At 47.7% G+C, this 19,202-nt stretch overlaps 1 protein-coding gene across 1 annotated transcript in view; it reads right to left on the bottom strand.

Annotated features, from left to right (window-relative positions):
* LOC141110430 (phospholipase A2 inhibitor 25 kDa subunit-like) overlaps positions 1-18,588 on the bottom strand; it is a 56,708-nt gene extending 38,120 nt beyond the window's left edge. The window contains exons 1-2 of the mRNA XM_073601775.1: positions 18,458-18,588; positions 1,860-1,976 (exon numbers count right to left, since the gene is read on the bottom strand). Coding sequence (XP_073457876.1) covers positions 1,860-1,976; positions 18,458-18,509 — 169 coding nt within the window. The 5' untranslated portion in view covers positions 18,510-18,588. The remainder of the gene's footprint in view (positions 1-1,859; positions 1,977-18,457) is intronic.
* Positions 18,589-19,202: the final 614 nt, after the last annotated feature.

The following is a 19,202-nucleotide window of genomic DNA, read 5'->3' as shown; positions in this document are numbered from 1 at the left end:
AAATTTGTCTTGCATACACACGGTCACACACATTGGGTTGGAAATTCCGAACGTCAAGAATGCGGTGACATACAACACGTACGATGAGCCGAGAAAAACGAAGTTCAATAGCCAGTGCGGCTCTTCTGCTTGATTCTGAGCATGCGTGGCACTTTGTGCGTCGGAATTGTGTACACACGATGGGAATTTCTGACAACGGATTTTGTTGTCGGGAAAATTCGAGATCCAGATCTCAAATTTTGTGTGATGGAAATTCTGATGGAAAATGTCCGATGGAGCCTACACACGGTCGGAATTTCCGACAACAAGGTCCCATCGAACATTTTCCATAGGAAAATCAAACAGTGTGTAGGGGGCAGAAGACTGGTATTTGCACACCTCCCAACATTTTGAGATGGGAATGAGGGACACCTACTAGCAAAACTATGTAGGCATAAGACACACCCCCTGCCACACCCCCTTAAAGGAGAATTAATTAAAAAAAAAAAGGTTCATTAAATCCACAAGGGATTTTTTTTTACCACTACTATTCCCTTATATTGGCTTTTAATATTTACAAATGCAGCGATTTAGAATTTGGATGAAAGGTTTAGCGCTGGGAAACACTTTTTGAAAGATAAAAAGTGCATTTTATATACAATAGGAATGGTGCAGCACTAAAAATATTAATGTAAAAATGTCCCAATAAGAACCAAAATAAATATGGTCAAACAAAAGTCCTCTCCGTCAGGAAGAAATAATACTCTAATCAGCGAGATCCATATTGAAAGGAGACACAGAAGAGAGATGAAAACACCGTCACCAACACCCAAACAAACTGACCCTTACCATCAGTGTATGGGTTATACACGTGTGTAGAAAAAAGGCAGTCTTCATAGAATAAACCAACGATCTTCTAATGGAGTAGCACCAACAAATTCCCCTCTTCAGGGACGCCCCTGAAGACGCATGTTGATGACGAAACGTTGGGCGATGATAGAGACTGGCGACGCAGGACGTGGTGGGACGGTGACACGGTGGCCATCTTTGTGGTTAGAAGCGCTGGACTCTTCACACTGCTGTTACCTTCTTACTAAATGTGAGTGTTTTTTATCTTTTCAATAAATCATCCTTGTTTATGGAGATTGCGCAATGAGCGTTTTCTTTTTATTCCCTACGTACCACGATCTTGAGGTGCATATGCATACTGGAGTATACTTGGTTTAATATCTAGCTACCAAAAGGAGATCTAAAGCCTTCCATTTAGTTCAGAGGGGAATATGTTGGTGCTACTCCATTAGAAGATCGTTGGTTTATTCTATGAAGACTGCCTTTTTTCTACACACGTGTATAACCCATACACTGATGGTAAGGGTCAGTTTGTTTGGGTGTTGGTGACGGTGTTTTCATCTCTCTTCTGTGTCTCCTTTCAATATGGATCTCGCTGATTAGAGTATTATTTCTTCCTGACGGAGAGGACTTTTGTTTGACCATATTTATTTTGGTTCTTATTGGGACATTTTTACATTAATATTTTTAGCGCTGCACCATTCCTATTGATATCTCTTCAATTGTATCCAGCAATTTTTGTGTCAGCAGCTTCTACTATATGTTTTATTAAGTGCAACAGATTCTGTTTTATTTTCTACATTTTATGTACAACTCTATAGATCAGACCAAAATGAGGGACAAATGAGGAGGAAAGAGGGACAGAGGGACATTTGCTCCAAATCCGGGACAGTCCCTCCAAATCCGGGACAGTCCCTCGAAATCCGGGACAGTTGGGAGCTATGTATTTGTACTGTGTGAGGATCTTCACACAGTACAAATACATAGACACTGACATCAAATACACACAGCATTTTTATTGAATAACTTACCCAAAGCCAAGCTTTCTGTGTATACAGCTCCACACACAGAGCCAGAAGGACAAGTCTCTCTGGTGCCGGTACATGAGTCTGATAAAGAAACACACTGTGTACAAGAGAGCGAGTATCCTAAAGAGAGAAAAAGAAAACAGTACAGAATGAGCATCGATCATAGCAGTCCTTACATTTGACCAAAGCAGTTGTGTTTGCACTAAAATTAATTTCCTGAAACCATATGTTAACTACTTGAGGACCGGAAGGATTTGCCCCCCTTAATGACCAGAGCACTTTTTTTTACAATTTGGCACTGCGCTGCTTTAACTGGTAATTGCGCAGTCATGCAACGCTGTACCCAAACAACATTTTTGTCCATTTTTTTCCCCCCACAAATAGAGCTTTCTTTTGGTGGTATTTGATCACCTGTGGAATTTTTATTTTTAGCGATATAAAAAAAATGAAAAAAAAAAAAACTATATTTTCTATGTTTTGTTATTAAAAAAAAAACACAATAAACTCAGTTTTAGTCATACTTTTAGGCCAACTTTATTCAGCCACTTGTCTTAGGTAAAAAAAAATTCAATAAGCATATATTGATTGGTTTGCGCAAAAGTTATCGCGTCTACAAACTATGGTACATTTTCTGGAATTTACGCAGCTTTTTGTTTAACCACTTAAGGACCAGCCTCGTTTTGAGATTTTGGTGTTTACATGTTTAAAACAGTTTTTTTTAGAAAATTACTTAGAACCCCCAAACATTATATATTGTTTTTATTTCTAACACCCTAGAGAATAAAATGGCGGTCATCTCAATACTTTTTTCACACCGTATTTACAAGCGCACTTTTGGAAAAAATTCACTTTTTTGAATAAAAAAATAAGACACCAGTAAAATTAGCCCAATTTTTTTTTCATACTGTGAAAGATAATGTTACGCCGAGTAAATTGATACCCAACATGCCATGCTTCAAAATTGTGCCCGCTCGTGGAATGGCGACAAACTTTTACCCTTAAAAATCTCCATAGGCGATGTTTAAAAAATTCCACAGGTTGCATGTTTTGAGTTACAGAGGAGGTCTAGGGCTAGAATTATTGCTCTCGCTCTACCGATCGCGGCGATACCTCACATACGGTTTGAACAATGTTTTCATATGCGGGCGCTACTCACGTATGCGTTGGCTTCTGCACGCAAGCTCGTTGGGGCGCGCTAAAAAAAAAATATTATTATTCATTTTACCTTTTATTTTTTATTTTTACACTGTTTTAAAAAAAAAATTGTCACTTTTATTCCTATTACAAGGAATGTAAACATCCCTTGTAATAGAAAAAAGCATGACAGGACCTCCTAAATATGAGATCTGGGGTCAAAAAGACCTCAGATCTCATATTTAGACTAAAATTCAATAAAATAAAAAATTGTAATTTAAAAAAATTATTTAAATAAAATGGAACTTTAAGAGCTGTGGGCAGAAGTGATGTTTTGACGTCGCTTCCACCCAGCAATTGTATGGAGACGGGTGGGGGCCATCTTCCCATCACTTGTCTCCATACCTGACAGGACGCAATCGCCTCCGCCGCTGCCAATAGCTCCGGATCGCGGCGGGAGGGGGCGGGAGGGGGGCCCTCTCCCGCCACCTGATAAAAGTGATCTCGCAGCGAATTTGCCGCAGAGACCGCTGTAGCGGACCGCCCGCTGAAGACGAACATACCGGGGTTATGGTAGCTAGCTGATGCCATAACAACCTCTGGGAGGTGACCTCCTGCCAACACTGACAGAGAAAACTTCAGAAATTGCTAAAACAAATCCCTTAACACCTCCTCGGGGGACCCTGAGGGGCTGCAGGCTCCAGATTTTGTGTCACATGGCTTTGCCCTCCCAGATCTAAGTTGCCCCCTGACCACCCGCTCCACCCTGCATGCTATGCCCGGTTGCTGAGCTCCTTTCCCATTACAGCACTCTATACTGTTCCTCCTCCACAACCCAGCCAGTCAGCCATGATCTTCACAGGGTGTATCCGCCTTCTGCAACTACACTGCCATTCGGACCAGAGAATTTCACAGGTCAGAAGGGCAACATAAAAGCCAGATACACCTTGTGAAGACTGACAGACTGTGTGTAAAGGAATGGGGGGAAAAGCGACTTAGGACTTTAAATGGGACGCAAGTGAAAGTTTGCGCCCCCATCCTTAAAATCATGAAAAATAGGGGGGAAGGTGGGGACTTTGAATGAGGTGCGCATGATGCAGCCCAATCACACTCACAGAGGTGCAAACATATGTATGTTTATTAAGGACCAATGATCAACATGGCATAAAAACGCATTGCATACATTAAACATAAAAAAATCGCATATAGACAATAAATCTATGTATATACAACCATAGGACATGGGTAGGTACAATTATGCATCTTAATCCCCCAAGCAAGATAAAAGTCATGTGAAGTAAAAAACATCTGAAAATTGGTCAATGTGTGTTTGATGCATCAAAGGCCCGACGCTGCGTTTCATGGACTTCAATCCACTCTTCAGGAGCCAGATGCATCTAAATTCTATATAAAAAATGTATGAAAAGCAATATAGTTTCATAGGTCTAACAAGATCAGCAGAAAAGGGGGAAATTTGGGCATAATGGGCCATGCCAAAAAGGTTACTCACATGATAGCCAAAACTGGGACCGTGCAACAAAAACAAAGCCAGGGGTGAGCCATGGAGCCTGGCCCGGGAGCTGAAAGGGGGACCTCAACGAGGAACACCGGACCGCACACACCAACACCTGCAGTGGAGGGGACTTCTATAATGTAGGAAATATATAAAAAGAAAAGCCTGGAGCAGCCGAACGAAATGAGGTATGTGCAAGGCGCACATGACGGAGGTAACAGGGTTAAGGAATTAGAGGGTGGAGACATGGTGCCGAGGGGGAGGATAACACAGGGAGGGACTGATAAATAGGAGGCCCGCCCTGGGAGGGACAAGCAGAAAGTTGTGGAAAGTTCTGAGGCAGCATGGCAGAGGTAGAGCGGATCATGGCCCAGCTGAGGGATGAAGCGGCGGTGCGGGGCACAGCTTGGCTCCAGGCAGCAGTCGGTGCAGCACTGGCAGGTGAGGAGCGGTTATCGGTGGAACGTGGGAGAACCGGCAACAGAGCGCGCCGCTCTAGGCCGCCGGAGCGTTTCTCCCCAGAGCATCCAGGGACAGCACAGCGGCAGCGGGGTAGCCCCGGTGCGGGGCTCCCAGCGGGCCCACCGTCGAAACGAGCGGCTGGGGGAGAAGGTAGCAGCGGTTATGCGACCGCAGTGGACCGGACAGCGGGGCGGGAAGAGGACGGAGCGGAGCTGAGGCCTAGGAGGAGAGGATCGAAAAGGTACGAAAGCCCCGCCCCCAGGAACATGGCGGGCGGCCCAGCAGGAACGCAGGCCAGGACCAGAGGGAGAGTGCCCGGGACACCTGCATCTGCAGCAGGGGAACAGTACAGAGGAGAGAGAGGCCGATCGGGCACGGGGAACAGGAGAGCGGAGGCCGGCAGGACTGCGGTTTCCAACACCGGTCCTGGGAAGGCTGTCCGGAAGTCGGGCGGAACGGTTCCTGCGCAGAGGAGGGAAAACATGGAGGTCGCTGCGGCAGCTACGGTCGGCAGGCCTAGCGGGCCCTCATCTGAGGAGGAAGAGGACATCCCTGGCGTGGTGGAGGAAGGATCCGGATCGGAAGAGGAGGCGCACCCCCCTTCCAGGAGAGTAGCAGCAGCAGCGGGCGGAAGGTCGGCTGATGGGATCGTACCTGTGCAGCCCGGTGAGTCTTGTACATCAGGACATACTATAGTTAGTGCTGACATGGTAGGGATGGGGGCTACTGTCGGGGGGTCATGTGCTAGTACAGTAAGCGTTGGGCCTGCTGGGGGGGCTTCTGGTTTATTGGGGTTTTTGGCGGGCACTAAGGAGTTGGTACAGAAATTTGAGGCGGCGGAACGGCCGGCTCCGGTACCGGCGGCGGCATGGGTCCCGACTACGGGGAGTGCAGATGTAACAGTAGCTTTGCCAGCAGTGGCGACACCACCTGCGGTGCTGGAGGCAGTGGTGAGCGGAGATAAGCAGGGGACGGACAATGCTGTGGCGGCTAAGGAAGTCGCGGGTAGACAGGATATAACTAGATTGGGGGACGCAGCTCGTTGTGAGGTATATGTGTGTTTTGAGGGGCCATTGGGAGCTCACCTGAAGCAGGAGGTTCGAGAGAAGCTGTGGAAGGGTGAGTACATAGAAATTTTTTCATTGTTGCCCCTAGAGAAATTTAACTTGGACAGGGTAAAACCTGATAGCTCCAAAAAAGACGACGAGGAGAAGAGGAGATATCGGTTAATACCTAGGACATTTACGAATTGGTTGCAGGCATTTGCTATCATGGCAAGTGTGATCGGGGAAAAACAACCGGAACACTGTTCCGCGTTATTTTGTTATCAAGATGCGATAGGGGAAGCGTACAGAGTCTACGGGGGCACAGCTTGGCTCCGGTACGATGAACAGTTCAGGCAGAGGAGAGCGGTGCGTCCGGAGCTTCGCTGGGACCACAAGGACATCAGCCTGTGGATGCGCCTGATGACAACGGTGAGGGCTCCTAACCAGTTTTTTCAGGGGGGAGCCGGTGGACCTTCAGCCCAGGGACATTCGGCAGGAAATAAGAAAGGGAGTTGCTGGCAGTACAACACAGGGGCCTGCAAATTTGGGGCCACGTGCAAGTACAAACACGAGTGTACAGGCTGCGGGGGAACGCACCCAGCGTCAAGATGCTTTAAGCAAAGTAAGGGACGAACTGCTGACGCTGGAAACAAGAGGGAGGACTCCGGTGAAAGTGGAAAGGATGCGGCCGTTTCTAGGTAGGTATCCGGATAGAAGAGCGGCAGTCCTGTTGGAGGAAGGTTTTTCGTTAGGTTTTAGGATCCCATGTACGTTAACGGTTGTTCCTCCTGTGCCAAAAAATTTACGTTCTGCATTGCAACATCCGGAGGTGGTTTCAGAGAAGCTGAAGAAAGAGGTTGCAATGGGTAGAATGGGCGGCCCCTTCGCCGAAGCACCTCTGGCAGATTTGGTTGTATCTCCATTAGGAGTTGTGCCGAAGAGGGAACCCAACAAATTTAGGCTAATTCACCACTTATCGTTCCCTAAGGGTGGGTCGGTGAATGACGCTATTGGCCGGGAGGAGTGCTCGGTGACGTACACGTCATTTGATGCGGCAGTAGGATGGGTACGGCATTACGGCAAGGGGGCTTTGATGGCAAAGGCAGATGTGGAATCAGCATTTCGGCTACTGCCGGTTCACCCGGAAAGTTTCCGGCTACTGGGCTGCCATTGGAATGGCGAATTCTACGTAGACATGTGCTTGCCAATGGGCTGCTCTATGTCATGTGCATTATTTGAGCAATTTAGCTCATTCGTGGAATGGGTGGTGAGGGACGTGTCAGGGGTGAATTCGGTCATTCACTACTTGGACGATTTCCTTTGTATCGGCCTGGCGGCATCCAGAATCTGCGCGGTGCTCATGGCGACGTTGGCACATATCACTGACAGATTCGGCATTCCATTGGCGGCGGACAAGACGGAGGGACCATGCACGGTCATCAAATTTTTGGGCATAATTTTGGATTCGGAGGCAATGGAATGCAGGCTGCCGGACGACAAGCTGGAGGATCTAAAAAAAGAGGTTGCAGGTTTAATAGGTTTGCACAAAGTTCAGTTGCGGGTGTTACAGTCGGTGTTGGGAAAACTTAATTTTGCGTGCCGGATACTACCAATGGGGAGAGTGTTTAGCCGCAGGCTTGCGGCTAGCACAAGTGGCATACAATCACCAAGGCATTTCGTTAGGATCAAAAAAACGCACAGGGAAGATTTAAGGGTATGGCATACCTTTTTGGAGTCATTTAATGGCAGGGCAATGTGGATGTCGGGCCCAGTCAGCAATTTTGACTTGGAGCTCTTTACTGATGCGGCGGGTGCCTATGGTTTTGGTGCGTTTTTTCAGGGACAGTGGAGTGCTGGTCCTTGGCCACAATCTTGGGTAGCAGGAGGGTTCACGAAGAACTTAGTGCTGCTGGAACTGTTTCCAGTGGTGCTGGCGGTGGAATTATGGGGAGCATCTTTCAAGGATCGGAAGGTGCGTTTCCATGGTGATAACCAGGGGTAGTGCAGGTGATTAATAGGATCACGGCGTCCTCTCCGCCAGTGATCAGGTTGCTACAGCATCTAGTGCTAAGATGTTTACAATTGAATATTTTTATTCATGCTGTTCACTTACCGGGGGTGGAAAATGTGATAGCTGACGCGTTGTCTCGATTCCAGTGGGACAGGTTCCGAGAGTTGGCGCCGGAAGCGGAGCAACGCGGGGTGCCTTGTCCCGAGTGGATGTGGGACATAGCGTTAGAATCGCCGCAGGATGGATTGAGCGGTCGGTAAGTGGGGGCACCTGGTCGGCATATCAAAAGGTATGGAAAGAGTGGTTGGCTTTTGTGGCAGGGATTGGGGAGGAACCGATCGGGCAGGCAGTGAATTTGTTATTGCTATATTTCATTATTAGGAAAATGGAGGAAGGTAGGTCGGCATCTGGGATTAGCGCGAACTTAGCAGGGTTGGCTTTCCTGTTCAAGTTACAGGGACAGCCGGACGTAACAAAAGACTTTCGAGTGAGACAAGTGCTAAAGGGCTACAGGAGGTCGGTGGTGAAGCGGGACTCCAGGAGACCGGTTACTTTCGAAATTTTGGGGGGTGTTGTTGATCAATTAAAGGTGGTGTGTTCATCAGAGTACGAAGTTTTGTTGTTTAAAGTGGCTTTCGTGTTAGCGTTCTTTGGGGCATTTAGGATAGGGGAACTGGTTAGTCCTTCAAAAAAGGTAGAAGGGGGTTTGGGTTGCCAGGATGTAAAGTTGGTTAAGGAGATTTTGCAGGTGTTTTTCAAGAGGTCAAAAACGGATCAGGTTGGAAAAGGTAAGATGGTCCAAGTTTTTCCGGTTCATGGTTCCTCTTTGTGTCCGGTGGCCACGGTCAGGGAATTTTTAGCGGTACGTCCAGATTTCAAAGGTTCCCTGTTAGTGCATCGGGATGGGAGTTGGTTATCCAGGTTTCAGTTTGCAGTAGTTTTTCGAAGATGTTTGAAGGGGGTAGGCTTGGAAGAAAAGGAATTTTCTTCACATTCGTTCAGGATTGGGGCTGCCACAGAGGCAGCCAAGCATGGTCTCGACGTGGAGTCGGTAAAACGTATTGGGAGGTGGGAATCCAACAGGTTCCAATCTTATGTACGTCCTCATTTGGTGGTAGGAATATAAAAAAAAAAAAAAAAAAAAGAAGGTAAGGAAGAGGAAGAGAAATATTGCAGTAAGTTTTATGGCGTTACAGTTTCAGTTATAGATGTTAGTGGGTTTTCATCACTAAATTGTTAGTGGTTAGTTTTTCTTGTCTTCTTCTAATTTCAGGTCCGGTGGCAAGATTGGTCTGGATTATGGGCCATTCTTATGTGTGTTGGGGGGCAAGAAGGGGAGATGCTCGACATGGGGGCAGGCAGTTGGGGTTTAACAGGAGAGAAGTATGCATAAAATGGTTGGGGATACCGGGCATGTTATGGGGTCGATTAGTACCAGAAGTGCAGCGCCACGCCCAGCGGGACAGACCACCAGACATCTTGGTAGTTCATGCGGGAGGTAATGACCTTGGTTTGCGTACAATGGTGGATATCACGCGGGACATAAAATGTGATGTGCGGCGATTAATGGCGGAATTCCCCCATACTATTATAGTGTGGTCAGATATGGTGGCTCGCAGTTCGTGGAGAATGGCCAGGTCGGTGGCAGGTGTTAACAGGGCCAGGAGAAAGATTAACCGGGAAGTGAGCAAATTTGTAGTTAATAATGGGGGTTTGGCCATAAGACATATGGAGTTGGAATTTGAGACCTGGAGGTACTTGAGGGCTGACGGCGTCCACCTCAATGAGGTGGGAATTGATTTATGGAACTTGGGATTGCAGGACGGGATCCAGCGAGCTTTTCGGGTTTGGGAGGGCACCCGCGAGTAAGGCTTTACTCTTAGGGTGCTGTGGCGGGCGTTGGTCTGCGCAAGGGAAGGAAGATGGCAAGTAAGAGTGGGACCTGACGTTGTATGGGTCCAGATGCTGGTTCCCGGCTAACGGAGGTTAGCCGGGAAGTGATATGGGGGCACTGCGGTCACTGGCAGTCTCTGAGCCAGCTTGTCGGCTTGAGGCCTAATTTTTGATATTGGAGATGGACTGCAGTGCCAAAAAATTTTGGTGATGGCCATCGGTTTGAGTGTCAAGGTTTTATTGCCCAGACCAACGCTCTCTTTTTTCCGTAAGTTATTGTTTTGGTTATTGATGGATAATTTTTTCCATAAGTTAATTTTGAAAAAGTATTTTTATATAAATAAAGTAGGCTGCTACGGCCTTTTATACCCCAACGAATGGTGTGGTCTTAATTATAGGGGTTTAAGATCAAAGGGGGGTATAGAGATGGTGAGAGTAACATCTGGTATCCAACAGTCAAGAAAAGCCTGGAGCAGCCGAACGAAATGAGGTATGTGCAAGGCGCACATGACGGAGGTAACAGGGTTAAGGAATTAGAGGGTGGAGACATGGTGCCGAGGGGGAGGATAACACAGGGAGGGACTGATAAATAGGAGGCCCGCCCTGGGAGGGACAAGCAGAAAGTTGTGGAAAGTTCCCGCCCACCCTCCCTAAGGTTGTTGTGCTTTTATGTTTTGCGTGGTGGTTGTTTTAACTGTTTTACAGGTGTGAGATGAAGAGAAGTCGTGGCAGTGGCGGGCGTTGGTCTGCGCAAGGGAAGGAAGATGGCAAGTAAGAGTGGGACCTGACGTTGTATGGGTCCAGATGCTGGTTCCCGGCTAACGGAGGTTAGCCGGGAAGTGATATGGGGGCACTGCGGTCACTGGCAGTCTCTGAGCCAGCTTGTCGGCTTGAGGCCTAATTTTTGATATTGGAGATGGACTGCAGTGCCAAAAAATTTTGGTGATGGCCATCGGTTTGAGTGTCAAGGTTTTATTGCCCAGACCAACGCTCTCTTTTTTCCGTAAGTTATTGTTTTGGTTATTGATGGATAATTTTTTCCATAAGTTAATTTTGAAAAAGTATTTTTATATAAATAAAGTAGGCTGCTACGGCCTTTTATACCCCAACGAATGGTGTGGTCTTAATTATAGGGGTTTAAGATCAAAGGGGGGTATAGAGATGGTGAGAGTAACATCTGGTATCCAACAGTCATGTATCTATGATGATACAAGTAACAAAAAACGAGATGATATAAGCTGCAGATATCACCAAGGTGATTGAAAAAAGCACCCGGAAGATTACCTTGAAAGATACATGTGATGTTTGAAGCCACATAGATGGGAGAGGATCAGGGTGTGCATAGGTTGTATCAGCGCCATCTCTGAATACCATGAAGCAGGGAATGAGATGCAGCCCCAGCATTGAACGTCAGCTCCCCCTCAGCGTCACGCAGGCACGACACAGTGGAGCAAAACCTCGGCGAACGCCAGAGAAGCTCACCACATGTCAGCCCAGCTGATATACCAGATGTCTGTGTGTGCGACGCCCAACCAAGGAGGTCACATGCACAGTGCCGGGGGCTTGGTAGGCTTTGTTTTTGTTGCACGGTCCCAGTTTTGGCTATCATGTGAGTAACCTTTTTGGCATGGCCCATTATGCCCACATTTCCCCCTTTTCTGCTGATCTTGTTAGACCTATGAAACTATATTGCTTTTCATACATTTTTTATAGAATTTAGATGCATCTGGCTCCTGAAGAGTGGATTGAAGTCCATGAAACGCAGCGTCGGGCCTTTGATGCATCAAACACACATTGACCAATTTTCAGATGTTTTTTACTTCACATGACTTTTATCTTGCTTGGGGGATTAAGATGCATAATTGTACCTACCCATGTCCTATGGTTGTATATACATAGATTTATTGTCTATATGCGATTTTTTTATGTTTAATGTATGCAATGCGTTTTTATGCCATGTTGATCATTGGTCCTTAATAAACATACAGGGCCGGATTTGCCACAAGGCCACCGAGGCCAGGCCTCGGGTCGGCAGTGGTGTAGGGGGCGGCGCCGCTCCTGCAGCGACTTCGCGGCTGCCCCCCCCTATCGTGCTGCCCAATAAAGTCTATTATGGGCACCAGTGCCCATAGAAAAGATGGCCACAAGCCGACCACGCAACTGCGCATGCGCCGTTCCGAAGCCGGCCGGGCTCGGGAAAGCTCGTAAGCGCTCGGCCAGGCGGCGCATGCGCAGTAGCGTGATTTCGCCGCCCGGCACCATATTTAAAAAAATCGAGAGTAGCTAGTAATGTCAGCGGTGCAGCGGCGGGGGAGAGAAATGACATCTCTCATTGCCCGCACCGCTGTTCCGCCCTCCTCCTTCTGATGGCAGGCAGCATGGCAAGGGACATCCCAATCTGGTGGCAAGTGACATCCCCATCTGATGGCAGGGAGCATGGCAAGTGACATCCCCATCTGGTGGAAAGTGACATCCCCATCTGATGGCAGGCATAGTGGCAAGTGACATCTCCATCTGGTGGCAGGCATGGTGGCAAGTGACATCCCCATCTGGTGGCAGGCATGGTGGCAAGTGACATCCCCATCTGGTGGCAGGCAGCGTGGCAAGTGACATCCTCATCTGGTGGCAGGCATGGTGGCAAGTGACATCCTCATCTGGTGGCAGGCAGCGTAGCAAGTGACATCCTCATCTGGTGGCAGGCAGCGTAGCAAGTGACATCCCCATCTTGTGACAGGCAGCGTAGCAAGTGACATCCTCATCTGGTGGCAGGCAGCGTAGCAAGTGACATCCCCATCTGGTGGCAGGCAGCGTAGCAAGTGACATCCTCATCTGGTGGCAGGCAGCGTAGCAAGTGACATCCCCATCTTGTGACAGGCAGCGTAGCAAGTGACATCCTCATCTGGTGGCAGGCAGCGTAGCAAGTGACATCCTCATCTGGTGGCAGGCAGCGTAGCAAGTGACATCCCCATCTTGTGGCAGGCAGCGTAGCAAGTGACATCCCCATCTGGTGGCAGGCAGCGTGGCAAGTGACATCCCCATCTGGTGGCAGGCAGCGTGGCAAGTGACATCCCCATCTGGTGGCAGGCAGCGTGGCAAGTGACATCCCCATCTGGTGGCAGGCAGCGTGGCAAGTGACATCCCCATCTGGTGGCAGGCAGCGTGGCAAGTGACATCCCCATCTGGTGGCAGGCAGCGTGGCAAGTGACATCCCCATCTGGTGGCAGGCAGCGTGGCAAGTGACATCCCCATCTGGCGGCAGGCAGCGTGGCAAGTGACATCCCCATCTGGTGGCAGGCAGCGTGGCAAGTGATATCTCCATCTGGTGGCAGGCATAGTGGCAAGTGACAAGAGATGGTGGCAAATGACACGCTCAGGGCTCCCAATGATTCTGCATTATGGTGAGTTGAACTATTTCAGTTTATATTACAATGTAATGATAGAAATAATGTGTTTCAATTATCCTGACACCATAACAACCATGGTGCCGGGGATGATTGAAGCACTAACACCAGCCATTGCCTTGAAAATTTGCCTGCGAAAAATCCTTACCCCTCGTGCGCTTACCCTGAAGTATTTTTAGTCTGTACAATTAAAGCCAGTTATTTTCAGTGTTCTCGTGTATGGAGATATGTTTTTAATTGATCTATTGTAGAAGTCATCGATAAAGGACGTGGTGTGTGTGTGTGTGGGGGGGGGGGGGGGCGGCATTGCTGGACCCGGCCTTGGGGCGGCAAAGGGAGTAAATCCGGGCCTGTAAACATACATATGTTTGCACCTCTGTGAGTGTGATTGGGCTGCATCATGCGCACCTCATTCAAAGTCCCAACCTTCCCCCCTCTTTTTCGTGTGTAAAGAAATGTGATTCCAGCCCTGTGTAGTGTGTGTGGGGGGGGGGGAGCTGTATACAGTGCTGGGATGGGAAAGGAGCTCTACCAAATGACCTGCCAGGGGTCCCTGTCCTCTGATTCTCCAGCAGTGATCCTTGGCCTCTGATTCTCCAGCGGTGATCCCTGTCCTCTGATTCTCCAGCAGTGATCCTTGTCCTCTGATTCTCCAGCGGTGATCCCTGTCCTCTGATTCTCCAGCAGTGATCCTTGGCCTCCGATTCTCCAGCAGTGATCCTTGGCCTCTGATTCTCCAGCGGTAATCCCTGTCCTCTGATTCTCCAGTGGCGATCCCTGTCCTCTGATTCTCCAGTGGCGATCCCTGTCCTCTGATTCTCCAGTGGCGATCCCTGTCCTCTGATTCTCCAGCGGTGATCCCTGTCCTCCGATTCTTCAGCAGTGATCCTTGGCCTCTGATTCTCCAGCGGTGATCCCTGTCCTCTGATTCTCCAGTGGCGATCCCTGTCCTCTGATTCTCCAGCGGTGATCCCTGTCCTCTGATTCTCCAGCGGTGATCTCTGTCCTCTGATTCTCCAGCGGTGATCCCTGTCCTCTGATTCTCCAGCGGTGATCCCTGTCCTCTGATTCTCCAGCGGTGATCCCTGTCCTCCAATTCTCCAACAGTGATTCCTGTCCTCTGATTTTCCAGCGGTGATCCCTGTCCTCCGATTCTCCAGCAGTGATCCTTGGCCTCTGATTCTCCAGCGGTGATCCCTGTCCTCTGATTCTCCAGCGGTGATCCCTGTCCTCCGATTCTCCAGTGGTGATCCCTGTCCTCTGATTCTCCAGTGGTGATCCCTGTCCTCTGATTCTCCAGCGGTGATCCCTGTCCTCTGATCAGTGGCGGCCCGTCCATAGGGGGCGCCCGGGTGCCGCCCCCCCCCCCCCCCTTTTGTGTAGTCACAAAATTTTTTTTTTAAACTGCCCCTTTAAGAAAAAAAAAAGTCGTTTAACATAGTGCACTGTGCTCGAGCGCCGGACACAGTGCACTATGGGAAGCGCCACGTCAATGCAATCACGAGATTGCAGACGCAGCGCTTCATTTGCGGGCGTTTATCCCGCCTTAGGGCGCTTTCTGACGCGCTGAGTGGCTTCCGCCCGCCACTATTACTATGGCTGGGCGGTTTGATTGACATCTGAGGTTTGATGTCACTTCCTGTTGTCTCTGTCCCGGGCGCAATGGGAAAGAGATAACAGGAAGTATGAAGAGCTGATCTCCCCATCGCTTCTGGAAGGAGACACCGCCGGAGAGGAGAGGACAACACAGTTAGCATTCAGCAAGGTAAGTGCCGCTGCTGTGTTGTGGGGATCTGTATTAACATTTTTTAAACCTGCTGGAGGTTTTGTGGTGTTCTTGCTGTGAGATGTGTTTTGGCATGGGGTTTCTCTCTGAGAGCTTTGAGCCCGCCCCTGCCTGTGTTACAAAAGATCCGGAGCAAACATAGAGAGAACTCTACTGGTCTGATCTGCACACTGGCTCTCCCTCCCGCACTAACTTTGGGATAACAGCAAGTAGAAGAGCCGTGCCAGTGAGTACACTTGCTATCAAGTGATCCAGCCTGTCCCTGACAAAACACTAGCCCTGCAGTTGCAAAACAGATGCCTCTGATCCTTCCCACGCGCTCCCCCCTCCTCTCCCTGTGCTTGATAATGAAGTCCCCTCCAGCCAGCTACTATCTGTAATGTTAATCACTGCACAGTGCCTCTCTGATCCTCCCTGTGCTCTCGCACTCCTCTACTTGGGCTTGATAACAGAGGTCACTGCAATGGCTCCTTTTCAGCCTCACAGACTGCACACCTCCCGTCCCTGCTTTCTCTGCATGCCTGGTTGCTGTGAATGGCTGAAATCGCATTCGGACCAAACTCACACAGGACCCATTTTTTGATCCGCACCAGAATCGGATCACATGGGTGTTCACACCCATGTGATCCGATTCCTGTCCAAATTCACAGTTCGCACTGCGATATGCAAACTTTACTGGAGGTGTCATTAACATTGTATTGACACCCCCGGCAGTTCGCAAAGGGCAGTGTAAACTGCCTGCGAGTTGTATGCGATGCAGGAACCCGTACAGGGAAGCCCGGAATGGTAATGGAAATATGGAATGGTAATGAAGGGCTGGGCATGACAAGGTGGAACAGGAGACAACGGAGGGTTAAAATGGAAAGGAAGTAAGAGGGAGGGGATTGAAGTTAACTTTAGGGGTGGGGAGATATAAAAGGAATAGGCGGGGTTTAAGCAGGAGCAGTGTGAGGAGACAGACAAAGGGGAAGTTGCCCACCCACCCCCCCCTTTTTTGGTTTGTTGTGGGTATTTTCTGGTTTGCTGTTTCTGTTTTTCTTTATTACAGGTGAATGGATCGTGGTCGTCATAGCAGCAATTTATCGGCGGCATCTTTGGTCTCTGATGGTGGTAAAAATGCAAAGAGGTGATGGTAAATGGTGGGGGGCTTTCAGTATTCTGGGCCCCTCTGGTGTGTTCTGTTCTTACAGCGGAAGGCGAGGCTGGAAGACAGATGTTACACTGCGGGAAGGGTGTTGTCACCGAGCTGTTTTTTAAATACGGCTGGTGGCCTGGTATGGTAAAAATTATGTACCGCAGTGTATGGTGTTTGGTGAACTTGTTAAAATGGAGGAGATGAAGTTAAGAGTGCCATCAGAAGACCAAAGATTGGGAGGTGTAAGAACTGTCAGTTAAAAGTTATACATAGTTGTACAAAATGTTCATTAAAAGAGTTATTTAAAGTTATTTAAAAGTTGGTTTTATATTTTATAATAAAGGAGGCTGCTATGGCCGGTTTTACTCCAAAACAACTCCTGTGTGCGTTATCTAATTATTATAGATAAGAAAGGGAAAGGGGAGTAGTAAATAAAGAGTGGGTAGTGGAAGTTGGGGACATTAGTTCCTACACTGGTCATGGATTTGCAGGGTTCCCACCTCGCTGCAGTGTGAACTGAGCCTAAGAGTACCCGTCTTGCTCAGCAGTAGCCTGGCCTGTCATCACCAATTCTGGCCCTGCTACCCGCACTACCTGCGATTTCTGCGGGGAAGCAAGTAGCGAGTACTTCTGGCTCCCTTGCCAGCCTGGCCAACCACAACTCACAAATGGCTGTCAGTAAAACACTTTGGGGAAAAAAAAAAGTCTGTTATTCTGAACTGTGCATGCGCAGTCTGAAGTCAGCCATTTAGAGAACTGCATTTGATGTGCACAGTGGCTGCGTTTTGATCTGCACAGTGAGGCTGCAATTGATGGGGTTTTTTTTCTGAATTTTTCAGTTTGTTTGCGCCCTCCCAAAAATTTTGAGCACCAGCCGCCACTGATACACACACATACATATATATACCGTATTTATCGGCGTATAACACACACTTTTTTCCCCTTAAAATCAGGGGAAAATCGTGGGTGTGTGTTATACGCCGTTTCCCACTCTCTGTGTGCCAAAAAACAGCGAGTGCCGCGGAAAAAAACGAGTGCCGACGGAAAAAAACAAGCGCCGCCGAAAAAGACCGAGCCGAGTGCTCGGCTCCACTCGCAGTCACGCCGTCACGCCGCCCTGCCGTCCCGCCTCCCTGCTGAGGATGAGAAGCGAGCGATTCCGAAAAAGACCGAGCCGAGTATGCTGTGTACTCGGCTCGGCTCCGCTCGCAGTCCCGCCCAGCTCCTTTGATGGACATAACACTCCGTCCAATGGCAGGACTGGGCGGGACTGCGAGCGGAGCCGAGCCGAGTACACAGTATACTCAGCTCGGTCTTTTTCGGAAGCGCTCGCTTCTCATCTTCAGCAGGGAGGCGGGGCGGCGTGACGAGCGGCAGATTTAAATGGCGCAAACGGCACACGGCATTGGGCAAGGCTGCATTGGACAAGGCTGCACTGGGCAAGGCTGCACTGGGCAAGACTGCACTGGGCAAGGCTGCACTGGGCAAGGCTGCATATGACTAAGGGCAAGCCTGCTTATGACAATGGGCAAGGCTGAAAATGGCACTTAGCAAGGCTGCAAACGGCACTGGGCAAGCTGCAAATGGACACTGATCATTCTGCAATGATGGACAAGGCTACAGATGAACACTGATGAGGCTGCATTGTTTTTTCTAAAAGATTTCTAAAAGATTTTTTCCTTAAAATGCCCTCCTAAACTATAAATAGATAGATATATATATATATATATATATATATATATATATATATATATATATAATATTTTATTTTTTTTTATTAAAAAAGAAAGAAATTGATTTTTTTTTTTTTTTTTTGTGTTTGTAAATGTAAATACATAAATGGTCATAGAAAAAATAAATACTACACAATGAACATATTTTCACAGCATGCTTATGATTTTTGAAAAATATACCAATTATCGGATGGTTTGTGTCACAAATTGCTACCAACAGGAAGTTAGATTGTTGAATATATGTACATTGGACAAAAAGTTAATAACTGATGGCTTATTAAATAAAATCAATTCAAACAAAAGGCAAATATACAAAGAAAATAGTTCTTCGGCATGTATATAGAGCATTTGAAAAATGTACAACGTATGTGACGGTTTATACCATAAATCACTATACAAAGGAATCAAATCGATTAAAAAATTAATGCATTGGAAAAAATAAATACACGTTTGCTGATTGAAAGTTCAAAATGATTGGATTCCTTACCTGAAGGTACGAGAGCAAAGAGAACCAGCAGACCTACTAAAGCCATTGTCATGATGGAAGGATATTGGATTTCATCCAGTGCAGGACAGTTTACAAAACCTCTTCTTATATACTACACCGAGGGTGGGGTGGGGGGAGGCGTCAAGATCCATCACTAACATAGCTGAGATACTATCTTTCTGTGTACTTTGCAGAGTCATTTTTATATTCTGTTACAAACATGTCATGATCGTGTGTCTGCATGTTACCGAATATTTCTTATGTAGAGACAAACCCATGTTCCAGTTTTGCTTTTTTTAAGCAAAAACTGGCTGTGCGGTCACGCCTTAAGAGTTTCTGTGGCGCAGATACTGTTTTCTTTTTTCGAGATCTGTGGTCCTCAAGACCCCTGAGCATAAGCAACAGTATATAAAAAAAAAAATACAAACACTGATAGTATAGTAATGTATAGCAAACAAAGAAAAAACAAAAAACAAAAGCCAAACAAAACAAAAACAAAACAAGAGGGACTTTTTAGGTGCACATATACAACAGACAATTGAACATTTGTATAAAACTTAAATTTTATTTTACCAAACGTTTTCAATTTGTGTTAAAAATATCCCTAACGTGAAACTAAACTGTATCTGAGCACCACAAACTGAAAGTGCTATTTGAGTTATTTTTTACCACTTCAGCTCCAGAAGATTTACCCCCCCCCCCCCTCAAGACCAGGCCATTTTTTGCGATACGGCACTACGTTACT

Source organism: Aquarana catesbeiana, linkage group LG10 (genome assembly GCF_042186555.1).
Source record: "Aquarana catesbeiana isolate 2022-GZ linkage group LG10, ASM4218655v1, whole genome shotgun sequence".
NCBI classification, from domain to species: Eukaryota; Metazoa; Chordata; class Amphibia; order Anura; family Ranidae; genus Aquarana; species Aquarana catesbeiana.
The sequence above is the reverse complement of the archived record's forward strand: the minus strand, read 5'-3'. Positions and strand labels throughout refer to the sequence as shown.